This window comes from Elgaria multicarinata, chromosome 14 (assembly GCF_023053635.1).
Source record: "Elgaria multicarinata webbii isolate HBS135686 ecotype San Diego chromosome 14, rElgMul1.1.pri, whole genome shotgun sequence".
Lineage (NCBI taxonomy): Eukaryota > Metazoa > Chordata > Lepidosauria > Squamata > Anguidae > Elgaria > Elgaria multicarinata.
In genome coordinates, this window is record NC_086184.1 from 28,726,027 (window position 1) to 28,748,577 (window position 22,551).

Here is a 22,551-nt window from a genome sequence, read left to right on the forward strand (position 1 = left end):
TCATGTAAAAAAAAGCCCTATAAGCCATGTAAAAGGAAGCAGAGCACAGTGACATACAGGATAATGTAGGCTTGTGTGTTTTGGGGTGGCCACTTCTGAACGGCCAAAAAAGAGGACAAAAGAGGATAGATTTGCTGAAACGTTGCACGTGATGATTTATATGTATAGATGCAAGTTTAGAAATAATTGTTACACTTCGGGGTGCAATCCTATGCTTGTTTAGACAGAAATCAGTCCTACAATTCCCAGCATTCCCTAGCTAGCATTCCCATCTAAATATGCATAGGATTGTGCCTTTAAATAGAAATACAACACCACTGGCCATAGTGGGGAGAGCTGTGACCTGTGTGCCTTTCTTACTCTGCTGTCCAGGTGTTTACTGTTGATGGGCAACAGTTCTTATTATTCTTTACCTTTAATCCGGAATTGGAGTGGACAGGCTTTCAAATAAAGGACTGTTCTCTGTAAAAGAGGACACATGGCCATGTCCGTGTGTCTGTCTGTCTATCTGTCTTTCAGTGGCAATAAAACTTGGAGTGTGCATCCTGAATAAATGATGGTGATGGAATTTAGCACTCCTATGGTAGAAAAATATGGGATAAAGATCCCTCCCGCCCACAATCATGTGCCTACTTCATATGCCAATTTGGATTTGGACGAGAGCACCCTGGGAGGGTAGGGTTAACCCTTCTTCCTGAAATTTTGCCTTCCCCACATGGATATTTTAAGGAAAAGGGTGGGGAAATGCCGCTATTCATAGGGTGACCATAAAAAAAGGAAGACAGGGCTTCTGTGTCATTAACAGTTGCATAGAAAAGGGAATTTCAGCAGGTGTCATTTGTTTGCATGCAGCACCTGGTGAAACTGCAGGAGCCCTGCCCTCTTTTGTATCTGGTCACTCTAGACCTTTAACTGTTGTGATGTAGAGGGAATTCCACCAGGTGCTGCATGCATTCAAAGGACACCTGCTGAAATCCCCTTTTCAATACAACTGTTAATGATACAGAAGCCCTGTCCTCCTTTTCATATGGTCACCTTAACAATGAAGCCTCTCTCTCTCTCTCTCTGTCTCACCCCCATGCTTGTGGGAAGGGGAATGGAGTCCCCCCCCCCCGCCAGTTCCTCATAGTGGGGAATACATCTCTCAAGGGATGCAGCAGTTCATGACTTTTGAACCCTTTTCCAGATGCCTGCTGAATCGCTCCCACTTCCTGTTTCCCCTCACTGTCCTTGAAGTTCTGCCTGCCTACATGCTTCCGTGATCCTTCCCAGTTACCTGTTGCTGCTCCGTTACTTTCTAGATTCGTTGCATGCTTAACATCTGGGGTGTTATCCTCTATCTCCGGCTGCCTTGGATCACCGCACAAGCTGGAATAGGTAAGGAGCACTGTCGAAAACCACACTTGCTCGGGAGAGACATCTTCGTGCAGGTCTGTTACATGAAAATGCGTTTCACTTTTCTGGGTTCAGAGAATAAGCGCTCTATTAAAAACAACAACAGCCCACAGGTGGAGGGTGGGATTAAAACAGATCTTTTAAAGGCATCCATGGTGGACATGAAGTGCCCAAATGGTCAAAACTTATCTTGCAAACAAGCCAGTATGGATGCCATTAAAAAAATTCTTTGAGGGGGTCCTGCCCCCTAGACCTCTCACAGCTATCCACCCTGTGCTAAGGACGCATCTTTCCCCATGACCCTCCATAGGCGTGCGCAAGGGGTGTGCTCAGGCACACCCTAATGTCTCAAGCAATAAGAGGAGGGTGTTGAGCAGAGGTCCAGACGCAATGGGAACAGCCCTCCGGCTACCCTCCGTCGTCTCCGCTGCCATCGCCCTTGACAGCGCGCCATTGCTCTTGGCAGCAGGAGCGAAAAGGAATCGCTCGGCCAGGAGCCTCTCTGCCGCCCCTCCACCAGCCAGGATCACTACAAAGCCCAGCTGATACTGCGACTTCAGAAACATCTCCTCATTCCTCCCCCGACCCACAGGCAACGGCCCTCCTGCGGTCAGGCAAGCTGAAAAGAATGGAAATAATGTCCTTTATGATTGAGTATTCAATAAACGTTGGCCTTTGAAAAAAAATTAAAATAAAATTACCGGGGTGAACACCCTAATGAAATGTGTTGTGCACGCCTATGACCCTCCCTAGCTGTATTCTGTTGGAGGATGGGCTGTTCTTGTTCCAGGATAGCTGGCCAGACTGGTATGTTTTTATCGAAATACACAAGAGCACTATACACCCTCCCCAATTGCCCACCCCTATCTTAATGTGTAGTTGGGCCCTATGCAATAATAATAATAATAATAATAATAATAATAATAATAATAATATTTTTTCTTACCTGCCTCTCCCTTTGGATGGAGGCGGCGAACAACATTATAATCCAAATGACCATTTTCCTCCGCAGCACTGACTTGGGTGATCATACTGATGTCTGTTACAGTCACCACCATCACAGGGTTGTCCATCTCGGCCATCTCCACCAACGGCAAAGTTAAATCAGGTAGTGTTTTACACATAAAAAGTGGTGATGTGGTTGGGTGTAGGGTGTCCAGGTGTCCTGCTTTTACAGAGGACAGCCCTCTGTTTGAAGAGCTGCCAGAGGAGTCCTCTGTTTGAAGGTGTCCTCTTGAGGTTGGCCATTCGCGGTTGGCCATTTGCGGTCGGCACCTGGGCAGCAGACTGAGCGTTCGCGCACATCACGTAGTTACACTCTTCCCCACTATGGTGAGGTGCATTACATGTCTGTTTCAATTAGGGCTGTGCTCCGCTCCGATTCGGAGCGCAAATCTGGAGTGAAGCGACCCGATCCGCCTCTGCCAAAGGTGGATCCGAATCGAGTCTGGGGAGCTGTGGATCGAGGTGAAGTGGTTCACCTCCATCTAGAGCTCTGAACATAGGTAAGGGGGGAGGGGGGCTAAATTGGCACCAGTGCCACCGCAGTCCATGCGGCGGTGGAGCCAGGTAAGGGGGCAGGGGGGAGGGGGGCTTACCTGTGTCCGGCATGGTCCGGCACTGGCTTCAACTGAGGCCTGGCCTCAGTTGAAGCCTGCGCCGGACCACGACAGAGGCAGGTAAGTGGGGGGGAGGGGGGCTTACCTGGCTCCGCCACCACAGTCCATGCGGCAACGGAGCCAGGTAAGGGGGGAGGGGGGCTTACCTGTGTCCGTCGTGGTCCAGTGCCAGTGCAACAGAGGCAGGTAAGTGGGGGGAGGGAGGCTTATTCGGCCCCCATTTTGTCCCCTCTTCCCCATTTACCTGCCTCTGCTACCCGCCACGGAGGCAAGTAAGTAGGGAAGGGGGGCAAAATCTCAATCCGCCTCTCCGAATCTCGCTCCGCGGAGCGGGGGAGGGTCAGATCGAACCGAAGCGAATCGGCCCGATCCGAAAGTTCCGGATCGGGCCACGAAGCGGTTCAGAGGGTCCGTGCACAGCCCTAATTTCAATTATAATTACCATTTCTACTCTTGCATTTGTGTGGATAATGTAGCACATGCAGATATCATGGAAATGGGTGTCCTCGTTTATTCTCTCTGTCTGGTAATGCATGTCCTCTTGTTTGACGTTGCATAAAGGCCACCCTAGAGGTGTGTGTGTGTGTGTGTGTGTGTGTGTGCATGTCTCGCTGCATCCTCACCAAATAGACAAAGATTATTGTGGGTTTTAAAATTATTATCAGGGGAGGCTGGTGGCTCTGATATCAGTGGGGCATTGAATCCGCTCTGGGTTTCAGTCAGAACTCCAGAGGATCTATCCAAGGTGCTGAAACTAGTTTGAGGTTAGGGTTCTGCACCTTGGCTTGCTCCTTTAGAGTTCTGACTGAAACCCGAAGCGGATTCACTGCCCCACTGACCTTGGAGCTGCCAGCCTCCACTGTTTCTTATCTAAGAAGCTTTGAGATTTTACAGAAGTCGCTCAAAAAATCTGGTTGAGCAGGGAGCTCAGTCTTTCCTCTTCTGCCTCCGCAGCAGGTTCAGGCAAATCAAGGTCTATGAAGTGTTTAGGACAGATAGTGAGGCAGGCCTAGTCCAAGACGTTTGCTCCCTGAGGTGGAATGAGAAGTGGTCCCCCCATCCCAGAAGTCAACATGGCTAGTATCTGAGTCTGGCCACGTTATTTTGGGCAGAAATTCCTAGGACCCCTGGGATTAAAACTTCAGCAATAATAAAGCCACTGACCATGTGCTGCCCCTCCCATGACAGTCAAAACCAGCTGCCCCGGGGGGGGGGGGGGAAATGGAATATGTGTAAAAAAATCCTCGGATAATTGAAACCTGGAATGGTGTCCTTCTTTGGGGTCCCACCTGATCTGGGTCCTGCTATGCAGCCATTGCTAGTTCTCTGGCCCTGGCCCTGAAATGGGTTGGAGAGGGCTCAAGGGCAACACAGAATGTTCCCCCACCAAAACTTCAGAAAGCCTCTGTGGGCCTTCTCCTTCCCCGCACCAGTGGTACCCTGCCCTCAAAGTTGCCCACACTGCTCCTAAAAACAACAGTTGGGGTTGAGGGACTCTGGAAGCCCATATGATGATTCTGGCACCTTCCTCTCTTAGGTGGGACTTACTTCCTTATATCGAGAAGCCTCGGACCTGAGCTAGGTGGTTCCATTGGCCTCATCTTTGCCTTTGCCAATGCAGTGGCTGTGGCCATGCACACCGTGGGCTTTGCAGAAACGGTACGGGACCTCCTGCAGGTAAGAAAGAGCAAGTACTGCAGAACAGCATTCCCCAACCTGGTGTCCTCCCGGTGTGTTGAACTATAGCTCCCATCAGCCCCAGCCAGCAACTCCCATAATTCCCCTCCAGATGTGTTGGACCACAATTCCCCATAATTCCCTCCACATGTGCTGGGCTCCCATAATTCCCTTCCAGATGATGAGTTGGATCGCAACTCCTATAATTCACCTCCAGATGTGTTGGGTCACAGCTCCCATAATTCCCCTTCAGATGTGTTGGACCACAATTCACCATAATTCCTTTCCAGATGTGTTGGACCACAATTCCCATAATTCCCTCCACATGTGCTGGGCCACAGATCCCATAATTCCCTTCCAGATGAGTTGGACCATCATCCCCAGCCAGCATGGCCATTGTTACATACTATTAGTATGTCTGGAGACCAGTGTTGTCTCTGAGGCAAGAGATCTCCAAGGCTTCAGGTGAAGGTCTTTCCCAGCCAGGCTACCCAACATCTCTTTTAACCAAAGATGCTGGAGTTTGAACATGGGACCTTCTAGATGCAAACTCTCTGCTAGGGTGCCAAAGGGGGGGGGGTACTTTACAGAGGACAGTCCTCAATTTGAAGAGCTGTCAGTAGACAGTCCTCTCTTTGGTGGCCTGCCCAGACAAAGTTAGGTTTAAAATTGAAGAACCCTAAGAAAGGAGAGCACCAGGGGCCTTCATGTTGCTCATCAATTCTTAGCACCTGGAGAGCAAACTTTGCAGGCACACAGGTCACCCGGCCACAGATTTCCCCATGATGGGGAGGTGCAGTGTATTTCTATTTAAATTACAGTTCTTATTGATAAATTTGTATTCATACATATAAATTAATAAATGCACATGTTATGAAAATGGATGTCCTGTTTTGACCTCTTTTTGATGTATGTCCTCTTTTCTGGCCACCCTACTCTCTGCCCTGCCAGCGTCCAGGTTCCCAGGCACGGCGACCTGACAGCCCTTAACTGGGGATGCCCCAGATTGAACCTGGGGTCTTCTAGATGCAGAGTCTTCTACTCTGCTGCTGAGCGCCAACCACCTGGGGGTCCTATTGATCTCCTCCTCCACCCTCAGCATTGTGCCTTGAGTTGTTGACGGTACATTGTCCAGGACACTCGTAATATGAGGTGCGCATGCAGTGGAAAATTGGCTTTTTTCCCCCAAGGAGTACAACTCTACCATGGTCGACCCCACAAACGACATCCGCATCATTGGAGTCATCACGGTGACGGTGCTACTCGGCGTTTCCTTGGCTGGAATGGAGTGGGAAGCCAAGGTATGGGGCTCTTTATTTCTGCATTTATTGTAGGAAATGGTGTCGATCAAGGTGGGGAATGAGGGCTGCATATTCCTCAGGGCAGGCCAAGACCAGCTACAAGTGGGGCTAGACCCCAAAGTGGGTGACATTACCTCTTTTCTCCCTTTCTTTCTGGCACCCCCTTTCTTTCTGTGTCTCTCGTTCTGATGTCGCTTTCTCTCTGTGTCTCTCTCTCTTTCTGGCACCCCTTTTTCTCTAAGGGCTTGTCTTGACGGAGGCTCAGCATGGCTGAAATGGCAGCCCAGACTAGGGGGAAACTGTTGCGGCTGACAAAATTCTGCCACAGGGGTGCACAACCTTTTTGGCCCCGAGGGCTGCATTGGGTGTCTGCAAGGGTGGCAGGACCTGCACATCTCTCTGTGTGTGTGTTGTAGGAGGAATTTTCTGGCGGAGGTACTGAACATAGGCGCAGGTTCCGACATCCAGAACGATTGACTTCACTCAGACTCACAAGCACAACGAAACTGTTATCACTTTAAAACATTTATTAAAACAATTTAAGAAAGTTAAGGTCAAACAGACATACAAACCTCCATCCAGCAAAGCAAATTAAAAGAACATACTCGCAAGTCTGGCAGATTTGGAGAACAAGACAAACATAGACAAAGACAGACAAACACAGACTCTGTGAAGGAGCTCTTCTCCACAGAGGGACTTCCATCTCTCCCAGGCAAGACCAAACCATGCGTGAGGGAAAGGGAAGACCTCTTAGCCCTCTGTGCTCAGCCTTAAATGCCTAATTTGACATCATCAACTCCTCCTATTGTCATCTTAGAATCATAGAATAGCAGAGTTGGAAGAGGCCTACAAGGCCATCGAGTCCACCCCCCTGCTCAATGCAGGAATCCACCCTAAAGCATCCCCGACAGATGCTTGTCCAGCTGCCTCTTGAAGGCCTCTAGTGTGGGAGAGCCCACAACCTCCCTAGGTCACTGGTTCCATTGTCATACTGCTCTTCTAAACTCTTAAACCCATTGGGCCACCTCATAATTTTGTGAACCGCCCAGAGAGCTTCGGCTATTGGGCGGTATAAAAATGTAATAAATAAATAAATAAATAAATAAATAAATAAATAAATAAATAAAATAATTTAGACCACCCTCTCCTGAAAACCTCTTCCCCTTTCTCCGTTAGTTTATGACAACGAAAGGTCAAGTTCCCTGTTCTTGTGGTTGTCTGGCTCTTATGGACACGAGGATCTTTCTTCCCTTTCTTTTTTTTAATGTTTTTATTTATTTTCTGTAACTATGTAATAACCAATAAATACTTAAACTAATAAACATACATTCTCTTCACTTCATTCTGCTTTGATCTAATCATTGATTAACATTAAAGTGCACCCCCAACCCAGGGATCTTATTCTGATTTCCAAAATCTCATTGATTCTTCTGGAGGTGTTTTCCCTCTCCCCCTTAATAATACAAAGTCCATATTACTTCAAAATCATTCGTTTTTGCCATTCCTCTTCTAACTCTGATGTTACATGTTAATTTATTATTAATAGCAATATCCCATATTTCTTTATACCAATCTTCTATATGATAATCCCCTTGAACCTTCCAGTTCCTTGACACAAGGATCTTTCTAACCTGTCCTTCATCCTGGACCCTTCATCTAATTCATATGACTAATGACTTTTGAGCAATACCAAGTTGCAAGTCTTCATATTTCTAAATCATTTTCTATCAGGCCTTATCCAAACTAAAGCATCCAAACCCCAGATACAGTGTTCTGTGTGTGTATGCCTACTTGCCAATTTAATACTAAAGTATTACCCTATCTCTTGCACACCCACTTAAGCCAATGTTATGCCCCCCAAAGCTTCTTTCTCTATGCTATGCCAACAAACTTGTACAATCCCAATCTTACACATATTTAGTAAAATTTCAAATGAAGAAATAATATTACAGTGTGCGCACTACAGATGTCATAGAAATCTGCAGCAGATTCAAATGAGTTCAGAGGTCTATGAATCCGACCTGCAGATTCCACAGCAGACTGGCTTTTTCTGAGTCATGCAGATTCCGTAGACTTGCAGATTTGTGGACCGGTGGTTTTTTTGTTTTTTGTTTTTTAAAAAACTTTTGGGGAGAATCTGTGCAAGTGAGTATCTGTGCAAATACCACAAATGCACATTTATTATTATTATTATTATTATTATTATTATTATTATTATTAATTTATATAGCACCATCAATGTACATGGTGCTGTACAGAGTAAAACAATAAATAGCAAGACCCTGCCGCATAGGCTTACATTCTAATAAAATCAATTTATTTTATAAACAGGGATGAAATTCTTGTACATCCTTAAAAAATGTCCGATTCTGTCAATGGGGGAACAACAGAATGAAAGATGCGTGACCATTTGTGAAACACAGATGAATGGAGTTAACAAAATCTGTATATTTGTAACGCTCACGTATGCGTGTACATTCATATACAGCCTGCAAAACCTGGAGCCAGCACTGCATGTATGCACCGGGCATAAATGTATGAGACTTGGTCACTTTCTCCCAAGGATAGTATGACAATAAAATGAGATAAAATGTCTTCGTTGTGGCACCCCGGTTGTGGAATGAGCTCCCCAGAGAGGTCCGCCTGGTGCCTACACTGTACTCCTTTCATCGCCAGCTGAAGACCTTTTTATTCTCCCAGTATTTTAACACTTAATTTTAACTTAAATTTAAATTTTACTGTTTTAACTCTGTATTTTAATTTTATATCAATTTTGCTGCGTGGTTTTTATTCTGGTTGTGCTTTTTATATTGTATTGTGTATTTGTGCTTTTAACCTGTTGATTGTCTTGCTATGATTTTAATTTTTGTGAACCGCCCAGAGAGCTTCGGCTATTGGGCGGTATAGAAATGTAATAAATAAAATAAAATAAATAAATAAATATATCCAATTGGAGAAAAGGCAGAATACACATGTACTAGATAAACAAATTTATTGGGCACTCCATAAATGCCAAATCTTATGGGAACACCTAGCTATGCTTCTATAAAACCCGTGCTAAAAAAACTGCACGAGCTGCCTTTCAGCTACTGAGCCACATACAAGGTTATTATCCTATAAAGCCCTAAACAATTTGGGACCAGGATACCTAGCAGACCACCTTCCCTTATATACACCCAGAGGCCATTTACGATCTTCAGAAAAGGTCTTGATGGTCATTCTGAAACAAATGGAATGTTGCTATGAGGAACCTCAACAGCGGGGCCTTCTCTGCAGTGGCACCCACCCTCTGGAAAACCCTCCCTTCTGAGGTTTGGGAAGTGGAAAATGTAACATCCTTTAAACGCCTCCTGAAAATGCATCTTTTCACAACAGGCTGTAACTTATTTTGGCTTTATATGGCATTTTTAACTTTTAAAGTTTTAAATTTATTCTGACTTGTTGTATTTTATGTTTTTAATTGCGCACTGCGCAGAGAGCCTCGGCTATTGGGCTGTATAAAAATGTAATAAATAGGCTGAGCAGGGATTTGAACGTGATTTTGGAGATGTTGTTGTTGAACAATGCACCGCCCCCATTGTCATCACAATGGATTTTCTTGGTCTTGCAGGCACAGGTTCTTTTCTTCATAGTCATCATGATCTCTTTTGTAAACTACATTGTGGGGACAATAATTCCCGCTAGTGAGGAGAAGCAAGCAAAAGGGTTTTTCAGTTACAGAGGTAAGCTGTTCTTCCTGGCACAGGTGATTGGGGCTGGAGGAACTGCCCATAAATGCACGGCTTCTCAGTGGTGGCCCCCACTGAACGATCTCCTCACTGAGGCCCGCCAGGCACCAACACTGGCAACCTTTTGGCGCCAGGTAAAGACCACCCTCTACTCCCAGGCATTTAATGGTATATGGTGGGGCATCTATTCCTGCAGTTTTTGAACAGGCCTATTAGGAAATACATTGTTTGCTTAAATTACCATTTTGTGGTTAAGCAGCATGGTTTAGCGTGTTGTGTGAACCAGGCCACACACACACTCACACTTTCTTCTTTTTCAGCGGAGATTTTTGTTCAGAATTTTGTCCCAAACTGGCGTGGGCCCGATGGCAGCTTCTTTGGGTTGTTTTCCATCTTTTTCCCATCCGCTACTGGCATCTTAGCAGGAGCCAACATTTCAGGTGATTTAAAGGTAAAGCCTGGCTGGAGTCCTGAACATCTTTCAGTCCGAGGGCTGGATTTCGTTTCAGAGACGATTTTGGGGGCTGCGTCCCAGTGGTGGGCAAGGAGGCCACAGGCAAAAGGGGACCGGGCAAAAGCACCAAAAATACCAGCACGCTTTTGGCTTCAGGCTCTTACCGCCAGTAACTTGGCGTCAGGAGAGGCATTTCAAGCTAATTTCAGATCTCTTGTGGTTTCGATGCACCAAGACCATTTCACGATGCATTTTAATTCCCCCCTTTTCCGCAGAAAAAGTATACAAATGCCTCATTACAGCCAGCCAAAACTAGGCTGACAACCGTTACCCAGAGGACCTTCTCTTCTGCCGCTCCCAGACTGTGGAATGGCCAGCTGGAGGAGATTCGTCAACTTAATCATATTTTCGAATTCAAGAAGGCTATAAAGACTGATCTCTTCTGCCAGGCCTACCCAGTCGAATTTTAAGATATTTGACTGTTATTTTAATATTTTATTAGTGTTATAAGTTTTAATCAGTTTTATGTATTTTATGGTATTTGTATCTAGTATTGTTCCCTGCCTCGATCGAGAGGGAGAGGCAGATAAGAAATACATAAATTTATTATTATTATCATCATTATCATCATCATCATCATCATCATCATCAGATTTTTCAAGCAGTGAGGACGTTTTGGATGACACAAGATGTGTTTCAAATTTCAGGGCTTGTAAGGAACAATCCTAACAATTTTGAAACCCCCCACAAATGCGTCAGTGGGTGAGAGCCATTAAACAAGGCCCAAGAGTTGTTTAAAATGTATTCTGTTGTATATTGTTAGGTTTCTGGCAAAGATGATTGTTTAATTAATTAATTTTAAAAATCTACGGTGACCATATGGAAAGGAGGACAGGGCTCATGTACCTTTAACAGTTGTATAGAAAAGGGAATTACAGGTGTCCTTTGTACGCATGCAGCACCTCGTGAAATTACCTCCTCATCACAACAGTTAAAGCTGTAAGAGCTCTGTCCTCCTTTGTATCTGGTCACTCTACTACAAGTGTCATTTGTATGCATGCAGCACCTGGTGCAATCCCCTCTTCATCATAACAGTTAAAGCTACAGTAGAGTGACCAGATACAAAAGAGGACAGAGCTCCTGCAGCTTTAACTGTTGTGATGAGGAGGTAATTTCACGAGGTGCTGCATGCGTACAAAGGACACCTGTAATTCCCTTTTCTGTTAAAGATACATGAGCCCTGTCCTCCTTTCCATATGGTCATCCTAAACCCCACCTCACAAGGCAGCACATGGAAATAAAATTACAATTTTAGACAACAACAAACCAAACCAAACCCAGCATGTAATGTAATAAATTACCTGTTAATACAACAGTGGGGTACCTGTGAATGCATTTGTCTAAATTTCCTCTATTCTCATGGGCAGGATCCTGCAGTGGCCATTCCAAAAGGCACCCTCATGGCTATTTTCTGGACAACCATATCGTATCTTGTTCTTTCTGCTACAATTGGTAAGTTCTGGCCAGACACTGATTTAATCAGTGAGGAAACATTGATTTAGCGTCCGATCCTATGCATGTTTAGACAGAAACAGCCCACGGTCCAAATTCCATTCTGGAAAAGCTCTTGGGGGCCACGTTCCTGTGGTGGGTGGGATAAAAAGCAAAAGGGGAGTGGCCAAAAACACAAAAATCCCCAGCAGATTTTAGGCTAAAGCACTTAGTTGCCAATAACTACTGTAAGCCTTGGGAGAGGCATTCTAATCTTTCAGAATGGGGAAAAATGCACAAAAGCTTTGAAACTACCAAAGGATTGGTATTTGGTAAAAGGGGCGGGGCATAGGGAGGGGGGAGGGGCCATCTGGGGAATTCTGGTGGAGCAGATTAGGATGTCGGATAGGAGATAGGAGTTGGCTTCTCCCCCAAAAGATCTCATGTGGGTTTACGGTCATCTAAAACATGGGAGATGGTCAAAATAGTGGGAGACGGTCAAAATAATGTTGCAACAATTGGGGCTTTTTAGCTTATTAAAAAAATGAGTAAAGGGGGGACATGATAGTGGTGGTGCATAAAATTCTTCACGGTGGGCAAGGCGATGTTGGGGGAAGGGCTGTGTGGGGAATAGCAGAGAGCTGAACTTGGCCTGCGGACCTGAGGTTCAACACTTCTGCTCAGAAGTGTTTGTTTGAAGCCCAGAGCTTATTTTGGGGAGGGAAGGAGGCAGAATTGATCCTATGTTGTTCCTCTCTAGGTGCGTGCATGGTCCGGGATGCATCTGGCAACGTGAACGATACCATTCCCGTTGGTTCAATGGGCTGTGAAGGACTCGCCTGCAACTACGGCTGGAACTTCACTGCATGTGCTCAGAGCCACAGCTGCCACTACGGACTCATCAACTATTACCAGGTATCAGCCAGGTCATTTTGGGGAAGCATCGATTTGGTGTTCGCTGTTGTCATTTTGATGCTCTGGGCATGGTGACCACTGTGAGAACAAAGGTGGCATATAGTTTTTCTGCATAAAGCAGTTGCAGCCCCAAATCAGAAGCTACCAGCAGAGGTGGCTGTATTGGGGGCAAATGGGGCAGTGGCCTTCCACCCCCCCTACACACACACACACACACACACACACACACACACACACACACACACCAATGACAGAGAGATAGATACTCTCATAACCAGATAACTTTTCCCCAATGCACAACTTACAGCTGCCTCATTCCACATATTGGGGCTGTTCACACAACACGCTAACTCACACTCAGTGGTTGAGTGTGGGTTGTTGTTGAACCGTGGTGTTGTTTATTGAACTGCGGGTTAGCGTGTTGTCTGAACCCAGGACATTTTCCGTGGACAACCCAACAACAAACCATGGTATCTCATGGTGGCTTGTTTGAGAAAACTAAGCTATGCTGCATGGTTAACAAGCCACCCTGCGGAAAATGTCCTGGGTTCAGACCAGATGCTAACCCATGGTCCAGGGGCGCGTGCCTGGGAAAACTCAGCAAACGCCATCACTGAAACGGATTTCTCTGACATCCTTAATTCTGACCAGCAGCGTCTTTCCAACATCTCAGGCAGATGGGTCTGGAAGGGAGGAGGGCGGCTTGAGCGAGGTTCCCTCCATGGACCCTCCCTCCCAGATTGCCCTGCCTTCCTGCCATGGTCCAGTCTCTTGCCTCCTTTTCGTGGGCCCAATCCACCCCATGGCCCAGAAGGAGAGAGCAAGGCAAATGGCGGCAGCTGCTCCTTCCTCTTATTGCTGCTTGCATGCATGGATAGGGCAGGTGAACTGATGGTAGCAGCCAGGGAGAGGAGCAGGATCAAGGCCAGGTGGCCCCGAGAGTCAGCTGTGGGTTGCCTGCTGATCTGTGGTCCTTGACAGGTGCCCGGTGATGCTGAGCCCTGACGTTGGCCCTCAGTGGAGGAACCAAGGACTGGAAGTGGGGTCTTCCTTCAAAGCATGTCCTGTGACACCTGACCTGTGGGCCCGTAACCATACATCAGGGGTGCACAATGTTTTTGCCCTGAGAGCCGCATATTATGCTAGCTTGGGGGTTGGGAGTCTCGCATGCATACACATATACACACATGCACACACACACACGTGTATTCCCTCCCCCAGGGATCCTGATACGGAGTGCTCTTTTCAGCAAGGAAAGAGTGATCTCTATGAGGATTTCCAGGGGAAGGAGGAGAGAGCCTTCCCCCAGATCGCCCTTTCCTCGCTGGTAGCAGTTTTTTTATTTATTTATTTATTTATTTATTATTAATTACATTTCTATACCGCCCAATAGCCGGAGCTCTCTGGGTGGTTCACAAAAATTAAAAACATTCAAAGTATAAAGCAACAGTATAAAACCATAATATAAAATACAATATAAAAGCTCAACCAGATAAAAACAGCAGCAATGCAAAATTACAAATTTAAAACACCAAGTTAAAATTTATTTATAGACTGTTAAAATGCTGGGAGAATAAAAAGGTCTTCACCTGGCGTCTAAAAGCATATAATGTAGGTGCCAAGTGAACCTCCTTAGGGTTCCACAGCCGGGGTGCCACAGCAGAGCAGGCCTTCCTCCTGGTAGCCACCTGCCTCACTTCCTTTGGCAGGGGCTCGCAGAGAAGGACCCCTGAGGATGACCTTAGGGTCCGGGCAGGTACATACGGGAGGAGGCATTCCTTCAGCTAGCCTGGCCCCAAGCCATTTAGGGCTTTAAATGTTAATACCAGCACTTTGAATCGGGCCCGGACCTGGACTGGCAGCCAATGAAGCTGGAAAACGACTGGCATGATGTGGTCTCATTGGCCAGTCCCTGTTGGTAACCGTGCTGCCCTGTTTTGTACCAGTTGAAGTTTCCGGACCGTTTTCAAAGGCAGCCCCATGTATAACGCATTGCAGTAATCCAAACGAGAGGTTATCAGAGCATGGATAACTGTAGCTAGGCTATCTCTGTCCAGATAAGGGCACAGTTGGTATATCAGCCTAAGCTGATGAAAGGTGCTCTTTGCCACTGAGTTCACCTGTGCCTCAAGTGACAGCTCTGGATCCAAGAGCACCCCCAAACTATGGACCTGATCCTTTAGGGAGAGTGCAACCCCTTCCAGGACAGGGCAAACATCACCTCGCCGGACAGATGAACCACCCGCTAACAGTACCTCCATCTTGTCTGGATGGAGTCTCAGTTTGTTAGCCCTCATCCAGTCCATTACCGTGCCCAGGCACTGGTTCAGAACAGCCACTGCCTCACCTGGGTTTGATGAAAAGGGAGGGGGTGGGGAGAAGGTCAGCTCCATGGGGGGCAGCAGTGAAGGCCTTGGGGGCCACCTGCGGGCCACGGGTTGTGCACTCCTTCTGCAGGTCATTTGTAAGTACATGTTCCCTTAGTCATATGAGTGAAGTGAGGGAAGGGGCGGATCGTGTCACTATCCGTACTCACATGTACTGCAGAGGTAAGTGAGATATTATAAAAGCTTTTTAATATACTGATAAGTTACACTAGTTCCCAAAGTTCAAGTGTACCTCCACTGTAAAGCTGTATATTATATCATTAAAAAAGCACAGACAAGTCCTCAAAGACCATTTAGAAAACACTCAAAGAACAAAACACTTAAAGACCAAAATACTTAAAGACCACACGCGTTTCGACCCAACAGAGGTCTTCTTCAGTGGTCACATGAACTATATATGCACATGAAAAAGCTAAGAATTATTTTCAAATTGCCATTGCCACTAGATGTTGCAGTCACTTGCCTTTTGGAATGGATAGAGTGGGCTACTATATTTTAGCTAGTATCTAAAATTGGGAATGAGGCTGCATGTCCCAACTGCTAATATGGTATTTTGTTGGCAAGGAACCTCTTTTCAGTAGCAAGGCTAGCACCATTTGCGCTAGTATTCTCACGTGTACTTCTGTTTGTTAACAGGAAGCTGGATCATATGAGCCAGTGGTTTCTCTTCATCGCAATGGGGAAAGGCAGAGCATTAGGGTTGGGGCTGCTGCTGTGGAGGTGGGGGCGAAATGTGGCTCCCTTCCCCCAAAAAACTGGACGGTCTCACCCCCCACTGATAAGGGAGGAGGGGCTTTATGCATTTATGGGCGCATCAGGCGCATTGCAGGTGTGACTTGCCTGCCTTTTGCTTTCCCCGCAGAGCATGAGCATGGTGTCCGGCTTTGCGCCACTCATCACGGCAGGCATCTTTGGGGCCACCCTCTCCTCGGCCTTGGCCTGCCTCGTCTCAGCACCCAAAGTCTTTCAGGTGAGGCAGTGATGAGTGGCCACGGAGGAGAAACCCTCGTGTCCCAGCGAAATACCAGGCCACAAGCCTGGCCTGATGGACACGGGCGACCGGCAAAAGGAGCGGTTCTGGCCAAATGAGTGTTTTGTGACCCGCTGTGTCTGCCATGGCAGCCGTTTGATGAAAGGGCAAGTCTCCATGATCGCCCGAATCAGAGCACTGCCGCCAAATCCCCCGCAAAATGGCCAAAACGACAGCTGCCAGCCTTGTTTCCCTCTCTGTAAAATGGGATGAATTGAGGCCTTCCTCACGGGGTGGGAAGGGATGCATCTAAGGGATTGAGCGGCATAGCGCAGGGCTGGGGTCTCCAAAGCGGTGCCACCCACCCACCCATCTTCCTGCCCTTCCTGGTCTTTATTTTATTCCTTAAGATACAACTTTTTTTAAAAAAAACTGGCTGCCTGGCACTTCTCAAAGCCGAGTGCTGCCCTCCAGCGCCATCTTTACTTGAGTTTCAAAGGGTGGTTTTGCATTTTGGAGTTCAGACACACACACACACACACACACGCACCATCTTTGCCTTGTACTTAGGTTTCTGTAGGGTGACCATATGAAAAGGAGGACTGGCCTCCTGTATCTTTAACAGTTGCATTGAAAAGGGGATTTCAGCAGGTGTCATTTGTACATATGGAGAACCTGGTGAAATTTCCTCTTCATCACAGCAGTTAAAGCTGCAGGAGCTATACTAGAGTGACCAGATTTAGAAGAGGGCAGGGCACCTGCAGCTTTAACTGTTGTGATGAAGAGGAATTTCACCATATATACAAATGACACCTGCAGAAATTCCCTTTTCAATACAACTGTTAAAGATACAGGAGCCCTGTCCTCCTTTTCATATGGTCACCCTAGTTTCTGGGCAAGTTACGTCTTACCTGTTTCCGGAAAAACGAGTGTTTCGTGACTGGCTGTGCCCACTATGGCGGCCATTTTATGGATGGGCAAGTCCCCATGACAGCCATTTTAAAAGGGGGTTGGATAAATCCCTGGAGGAGAAGGCTATCAATGGCTACCAGTCACGATGGCTATGTGCTACCTCCAGTATCAGAGGCAGTAGGCCTATATACACCAGTTGCTGGGGAACATGGGCAATAGGATGCTGCTGTACCCATGTCCTGGTTGTGGATTTGTGGTCGACAGCTGGTTGGCCACTGTGTCTGGACTAGATGGATCCTTGGTCTGATTCTTCTTAATTGCTGGGGAAGTTCATCCTATAATGAATTGCTGCTCTCCTCTCTCCCTCAGTGCCTTTGTAAGGACCAACTCTACCCCGCCATTGGCTTTTTTGGAAAGGGTTATGGGAAAAACAACGAACCTATCAGGGGTTACATGCTGACGTACATTATTGCAATTGGCTTCATTCTTATAGGTAAGTATTTCAGGGGTCTAAAAGCACCAGGAAGAGTCTGATAAGACTTGGGAGTGGGTTGGGGTAGAGTGAACTCCAGTAATCAGAGGGACTTGAAATTGGTATTAGAATCCTCGACTCTATGATGTCAAAAACCCACTTGGTTTTATTTATTTATTTATTTAAAACATTTATATCCCGCCCTATATCAATAAACCATCCCTCCTTTTGTGTAAACCATCCCTCCTTTTGTGAACCTTCCCTCCTTTTCTACAAACCCACTTGGTTTTGTGCTTTGAGCGATGTGCACAAATTAACTGAACCATTAACTGAACAAATTAACTGAACCATCCCTCTCTTTCTACAACCCTTGCAGCGGAACTGAACGCCATTGCTCCCATCATCTCCAACTTCTTCCTGTGCTCCTATGCGCTCATCAACTTCAGTTGTTTCCACGCCTCCATTACCAACTCGCCAGGTGAGGGCTTTCACCACAGTGCTTATCAGCGAAGGGAACCCATCATATTAGGCACACGGCAATGTCCAGAAACTCCCTCTATAAGGACAGAGGATTCCTAATAGATTTCTAATAGATCTTGGTCTATGTACAGAAGAGCATTAGCTGAGCCATTAAATTGGTACAAGGGTTCGTTATCACCTTGAGCTCACATTACATCCTGTGATCATTTGACAAATTCCACCATGATTTTTGTTGGCCTGCCTCCTGCACATTCAGAATTTCCTTGATAGTAACTCATTCTTCAGGCATCCAGTAGAGCTGTACTAAATTTCACAGGCACATATTTTTGGTGTGAAATGGGACCTTTTGGCTCCTCCAAAGGGCCATTCTTTTGCATTCCTATTCACTGCTCTTCTGAGCAGTTGCTTCAGTTATCTTGGAGGGCAGGAGGGTGGGGGCGTATCTCCTAATGGGGGTGTTGCTTCAGTACAATGTGATCCCAACCAATTAGGGATCCTATTGTAAATGTGGTGTGATGTTACAATGCCAAATCAAATCAGGCACTTGACAACACCGCTAAGGACAAATGTGGCCAATTCAAAGGGAGCTGTTCACCCGACAAGCTGACCCACACTCATTGGTTGTCTGAACCAAGGATATTTTCCACAGGGTGGCTTGTTAACCACCCTTAACAAGCCACCAACAAACCATGGGTCCTCAAAGTGACTTACTCCGACTTTTTCTGACTGAGCGAGGTCAGTGCGCCACTTGTTTGTCTGTCCTCCCTCGGGTGCTGCTCCATGGGGTGTTCCCAGGCGGGAGGCAGCCTGCCATTGGTCGCCGGAAGTCTTGGGAGGAAGAGGGGGCAGGCTGTGAAAGCCTAATGGCTGCCGGAAAACCCACGCTGCCTCCCTCTGTTAGCAGAAGTCTCTCCATTTTTAACAGGAAACTGTAAAGTAGCCATCAAATTGCAGGCAAAATGTCATAATGTCATGTATGCGAAAATATCTCCTTGTGTGCATCCTTGCATCTGTCTTATCTAATATAAACAAGAGCTCCAGCTCCAGTATTCCTGTGTCAAAGTTAACTTCTGTAACTTACAGTAAGGCCAAAGGTATTGTTTATAGAACAGAGAGAATTGTTTAGCATAATTAGCTATGGCCCAGTGTTATGTTCTGATTGGTTAATGCTGCTACTGGGCCCTGCCCCTTGCAAGCTCAAATACTGTGCTGTATCCCCTATGTCTTTTGTCTGATTGCTCCCTTTGAAGAGACCAGGCCTTGATTACTAATCAATAAAGCGCTTTTGAACCCTCTGTCGCTGGAAGGGTGGAGTCGTGCTTAAGGGCTGTTTGGATTTCGTCCTTGGGTGAAAAGAACATTGATCTAACACCTCCGTCTGCGTAACTTGCCACCACCCCACACCAGCGAAAACGCAGTGTTTGGTGGAGTGGCACCAACTCAGTGCCATGAAGATAGCCCCCCAGTTCACTTTTGGAGCATGTTGAATATTCTCTAGAAGTGCCATGTAGATGGATGACAATTATCTTTTGTGCTGCGTCTGCCCAGGTTGGAGGCCCTCGTTCCGGTATTACAGCAAGTGGGCGGCTCTGTTTGGTGCCATTGTGTCTGTCATCATCATGTTTCTGCTGACCTGGTGGGCTGCCCTCATCGCTTTCGGAATTGTGGTTTTCTTGCTGGGATATGTCCTCTACAAGAAGCCTGGTATGTAACTGCATCAGCAGCTCACATGTTAGATCTGGAGAGATGGAGAACACTTCTCCCTTCAGCAAAGAGCGGGGCCGGTGCTGCAGAGTGGTAGATTCCTATCACCTAGCAGGGCATCACAACAGACTCTCATGGGCTGCATTCCAGTGGAGGGTGGAGAAAAAACCAAATGCCGCTTTGCATTTATAGTAGGTCATATGTCTGCTCAGAAGTAAGCATGAGCGGCGTATCTACTCAGCAGTAAGTAGGAAAAGCCTTTGCATGTCTACTCAGGAGTAAGCAGGCCTGAACCACTGAGCAGCACTTTCAAATAGGATTTCTACTTAGAAGTAAGCATGAGCATAATACCCAGTCAAAAGTAAACAGGGCATGCTTCTACACAACTACTCAGAAGTAAGCAGGACAAGCCTCTGCAGGAAGCAGGACTTCCTGTTCTGCCCAGCAGCTTCCTGTCCTGGCCCTGATGCTGACCCTGCAAGGGAAAGCACTTATCTCTGATCATCAGCTGATCAGGTATAAGTGCTTTCCCCCATCTAAGCACTACAAAGGAGAGCCCTTTTCAGTGGTAAGCAGTGGGAAACATTTATCTTTATCTATTATATGATGTTGTAATGTTTTTTTAAGTTTGTGCTGTTCTAATTTTTTGTTTTAATATTTGTACTGTTTATTATGAAAGACTTGTATACCACCTAGAGAACTTCGAGTACTGGGCAATTTAAAAGTACGGCTGTTGGGCGCTATAAAAATGCAATAAATAATAATAAAATAATAAATAAATAAATAAATAAATAAATAAAACAAAACAAAATAAAAGCTTTCTCCTCCATGGCACAGAGGGCAGGGCCCGAGGGAGAAGCTATAAAGCCAGATGGCAGACCCCCATGGGCCCCTTTCCTGCATTAAGAGTATGTGATGACTTCCTAGGGCAAAGGTGGACCCAAAACAAAGATATTGAGCAAAGAAATGATTCCATTGTTTGGGAATTGTTCTTGCGGGAGCTTCACCCATCGTGTCTTCCAAATATGGCTCTTTCTGTACTCTGATACACTATTTTCATCTTCATAAGCTGATTATTATTATTATTATTATTATTATTATTATTATTATTAATCAATCAATCACTTTATTATGGTCCGAGACCAGCAGAACATTAATCCAGCAACAGCAGCCATAAAAAGTAGTACAGATCCTTAGTTCCCATGTCCCAGAGATTTAACAGTCCTCTGAGGTTAATAGGTTATGACGTGTCCTCATAGCCAAGTGGCAGAATTTAGCAACCTTATAGGTAACTAAGGGATTTCTATTGGCAAGGTGGAACTTGGTATAAAATTCTTCAGTGTTACCTGGAAAGTCCTGTAGTAGAGGATGGATTAAGCCTGACCGGGCCTCTGAGTAGAACGAGCAGTGTAAAAGCACATGAGAGGATGTCTCTATCTCACCTGAACCACATGGGCATAACCTTTGGGAGACCGGAATTCCTTGATATCTGCCTTCTGTGAACTTAGAAGGGAGATTATAGCGAGCCCTAGTAAACGCCCACCTGTATTTATAATATGTAAGGGAGCTCAGATAGGCCGCAGGGCCACCGCCCTGTATATCTTGAGGGGAACGGTAAATACATAGGGTTTGGCTTAGATCGTTCTGCAGTTCAATATCCCAAATACGCTGCTTAACAAGGTCTTTGGCCTTTTCTAAGCCTATGGCTAGTAGATGTTCTGTAGAGAGCCCATAGGTGCATCATTTCTCTTTGATAATGTTCCACCATTTCATCTGATACTTGGCTTGTAAAATTAGGGGAAGCAGCCCTGCTGGGGTCAGCTTAAGTCTAAGCCAGGTAAATATAGTAATTTGCCACACATTAGCTTCAATTCTAATTAATCCACTCTCCATTCGTAATGTCGCATTGGAGATGATGATGATGATGATTTATATAGCACCAACAATGTACTTGGTGCTGTACAGAATATAGAAATAAAACAGCAATAGCCTGCCTAGAGGCTTACAGTCTAAAATCACATTAAAACATATGAGGGGTGGGGGAAGGGGTTACACAAAACAGAAATAAAGGAATAATCATAATAATGAGAACAGTAAATCAGGCTAAAATACCCCAAACTATAGAAAACAGATGAGTTTTCAAACGCTTTTTAAAACTGATCTGGCATGATTCTCACGGAGACATGGGCTGGTGGGGGTCGTGGGAATCCGTGTTGCATTGGAATTGGAAATCCACGTACAATTTTTTGAAGGTGGGCTGTGTGCCAGGCGCAGGTCGATCTTGAATGCAACTTCTGCTACCACTAAACAAAATGACCACTGTTGACTGTTCTTCTCCAGGGATTAACTGGGGATCGTCGGTGCAAGCTAGTTCCTACAACATGGCCCTGAACTATTCTGTGGGGCTCAACGAGGTGGATGATCACATTAAAAATTACAGGTAAGGAACTGTGGGGTGTTTGGGGAGGGGGCTCAAAGCAGGGACCCTGCCAGCAGGGCCCAAACTACCTAAGCAATTGTGAGACCTTGTGAGCCAGACAAGTGGCTGGTCTGATGTTTGCTGCTCTGCAGCGCCGCCACTTCAGATGGCCGGAGGGTGCAACTGCAGTGTCCAAACCATTGCAGATCCGGGCACATGGAGCTCATAGGAGCCCATCTAGCCCTATAAAACTGCTGGCTTTGGATTTCATGCCTGACGTGCAAACTAAGCTGCTCAAAGGCTAACAGTAAGAGATGCCGGGCAGCCCTGAAGTGAGGTTGCGTGTTGTCTTGTTAGACGTGTACGGAAACCTTGTCTTCCAAAATATGTAACTGCTTGAGGTTGTGCAGCGATGGAGAAAGAAGGAAGAAATCCTGCAAATGCATAACTATCATGTACATCTGCTCAAAGACCTCCCCCAAAATTTACCCTCCTCATTATTGAATTCATTTTTATCCCACCCTTCCTCCAAGGAAAAAAAGGGGAGGGAAGAATGCATACATGGTTCCCCCTCCCCTCTTCAGTTTTATCCACACAATAGGGCCTTTTCAGTGGTGGCCCCTCAAT

General features: G+C 46.2%; 2 protein-coding genes across 3 annotated transcripts in view; one reads left to right on the plus strand and one right to left on the minus strand.

Annotated features, from left to right (window-relative positions):
* POLR2C (RNA polymerase II subunit C) overlaps positions 1 to 22,551 on the minus strand; it is a 202,127-nt gene that overhangs the window by 162,238 nt on the left and 17,338 nt on the right. The window lies entirely within an intron of this gene.
* The window catches only part of SLC12A3 (solute carrier family 12 member 3), a 57,440-nt gene that overhangs the window by 6,897 nt on the left and 27,992 nt on the right, over positions 1 to 22,551 (plus strand). For both annotated transcript variants that reach the window (XM_063141351.1, XM_063141352.1), the window contains exons 3-15: positions 1,302 to 1,377; positions 2,408 to 2,503; positions 4,552 to 4,691; positions 5,882 to 5,992; positions 9,603 to 9,714; positions 10,041 to 10,171; positions 11,602 to 11,686; positions 12,426 to 12,580; positions 15,830 to 15,937; positions 17,219 to 17,342; positions 17,698 to 17,799; positions 19,350 to 19,505; positions 21,846 to 21,945. In XM_063141351.1, coding sequence (XP_062997421.1) covers positions 1,302 to 1,377; positions 2,408 to 2,503; positions 4,552 to 4,691; positions 5,882 to 5,992; positions 9,603 to 9,714; positions 10,041 to 10,171; positions 11,602 to 11,686; positions 12,426 to 12,580; positions 15,830 to 15,937; positions 17,219 to 17,342; positions 17,698 to 17,799; positions 19,350 to 19,505; positions 21,846 to 21,945 — 1,496 coding nt within the window. The remainder of the gene's footprint in view (positions 1 to 1,301; positions 1,378 to 2,407; positions 2,504 to 4,551; positions 4,692 to 5,881; positions 5,993 to 9,602; positions 9,715 to 10,040; positions 10,172 to 11,601; positions 11,687 to 12,425; positions 12,581 to 15,829; positions 15,938 to 17,218; positions 17,343 to 17,697; positions 17,800 to 19,349; positions 19,506 to 21,845; positions 21,946 to 22,551) is intronic.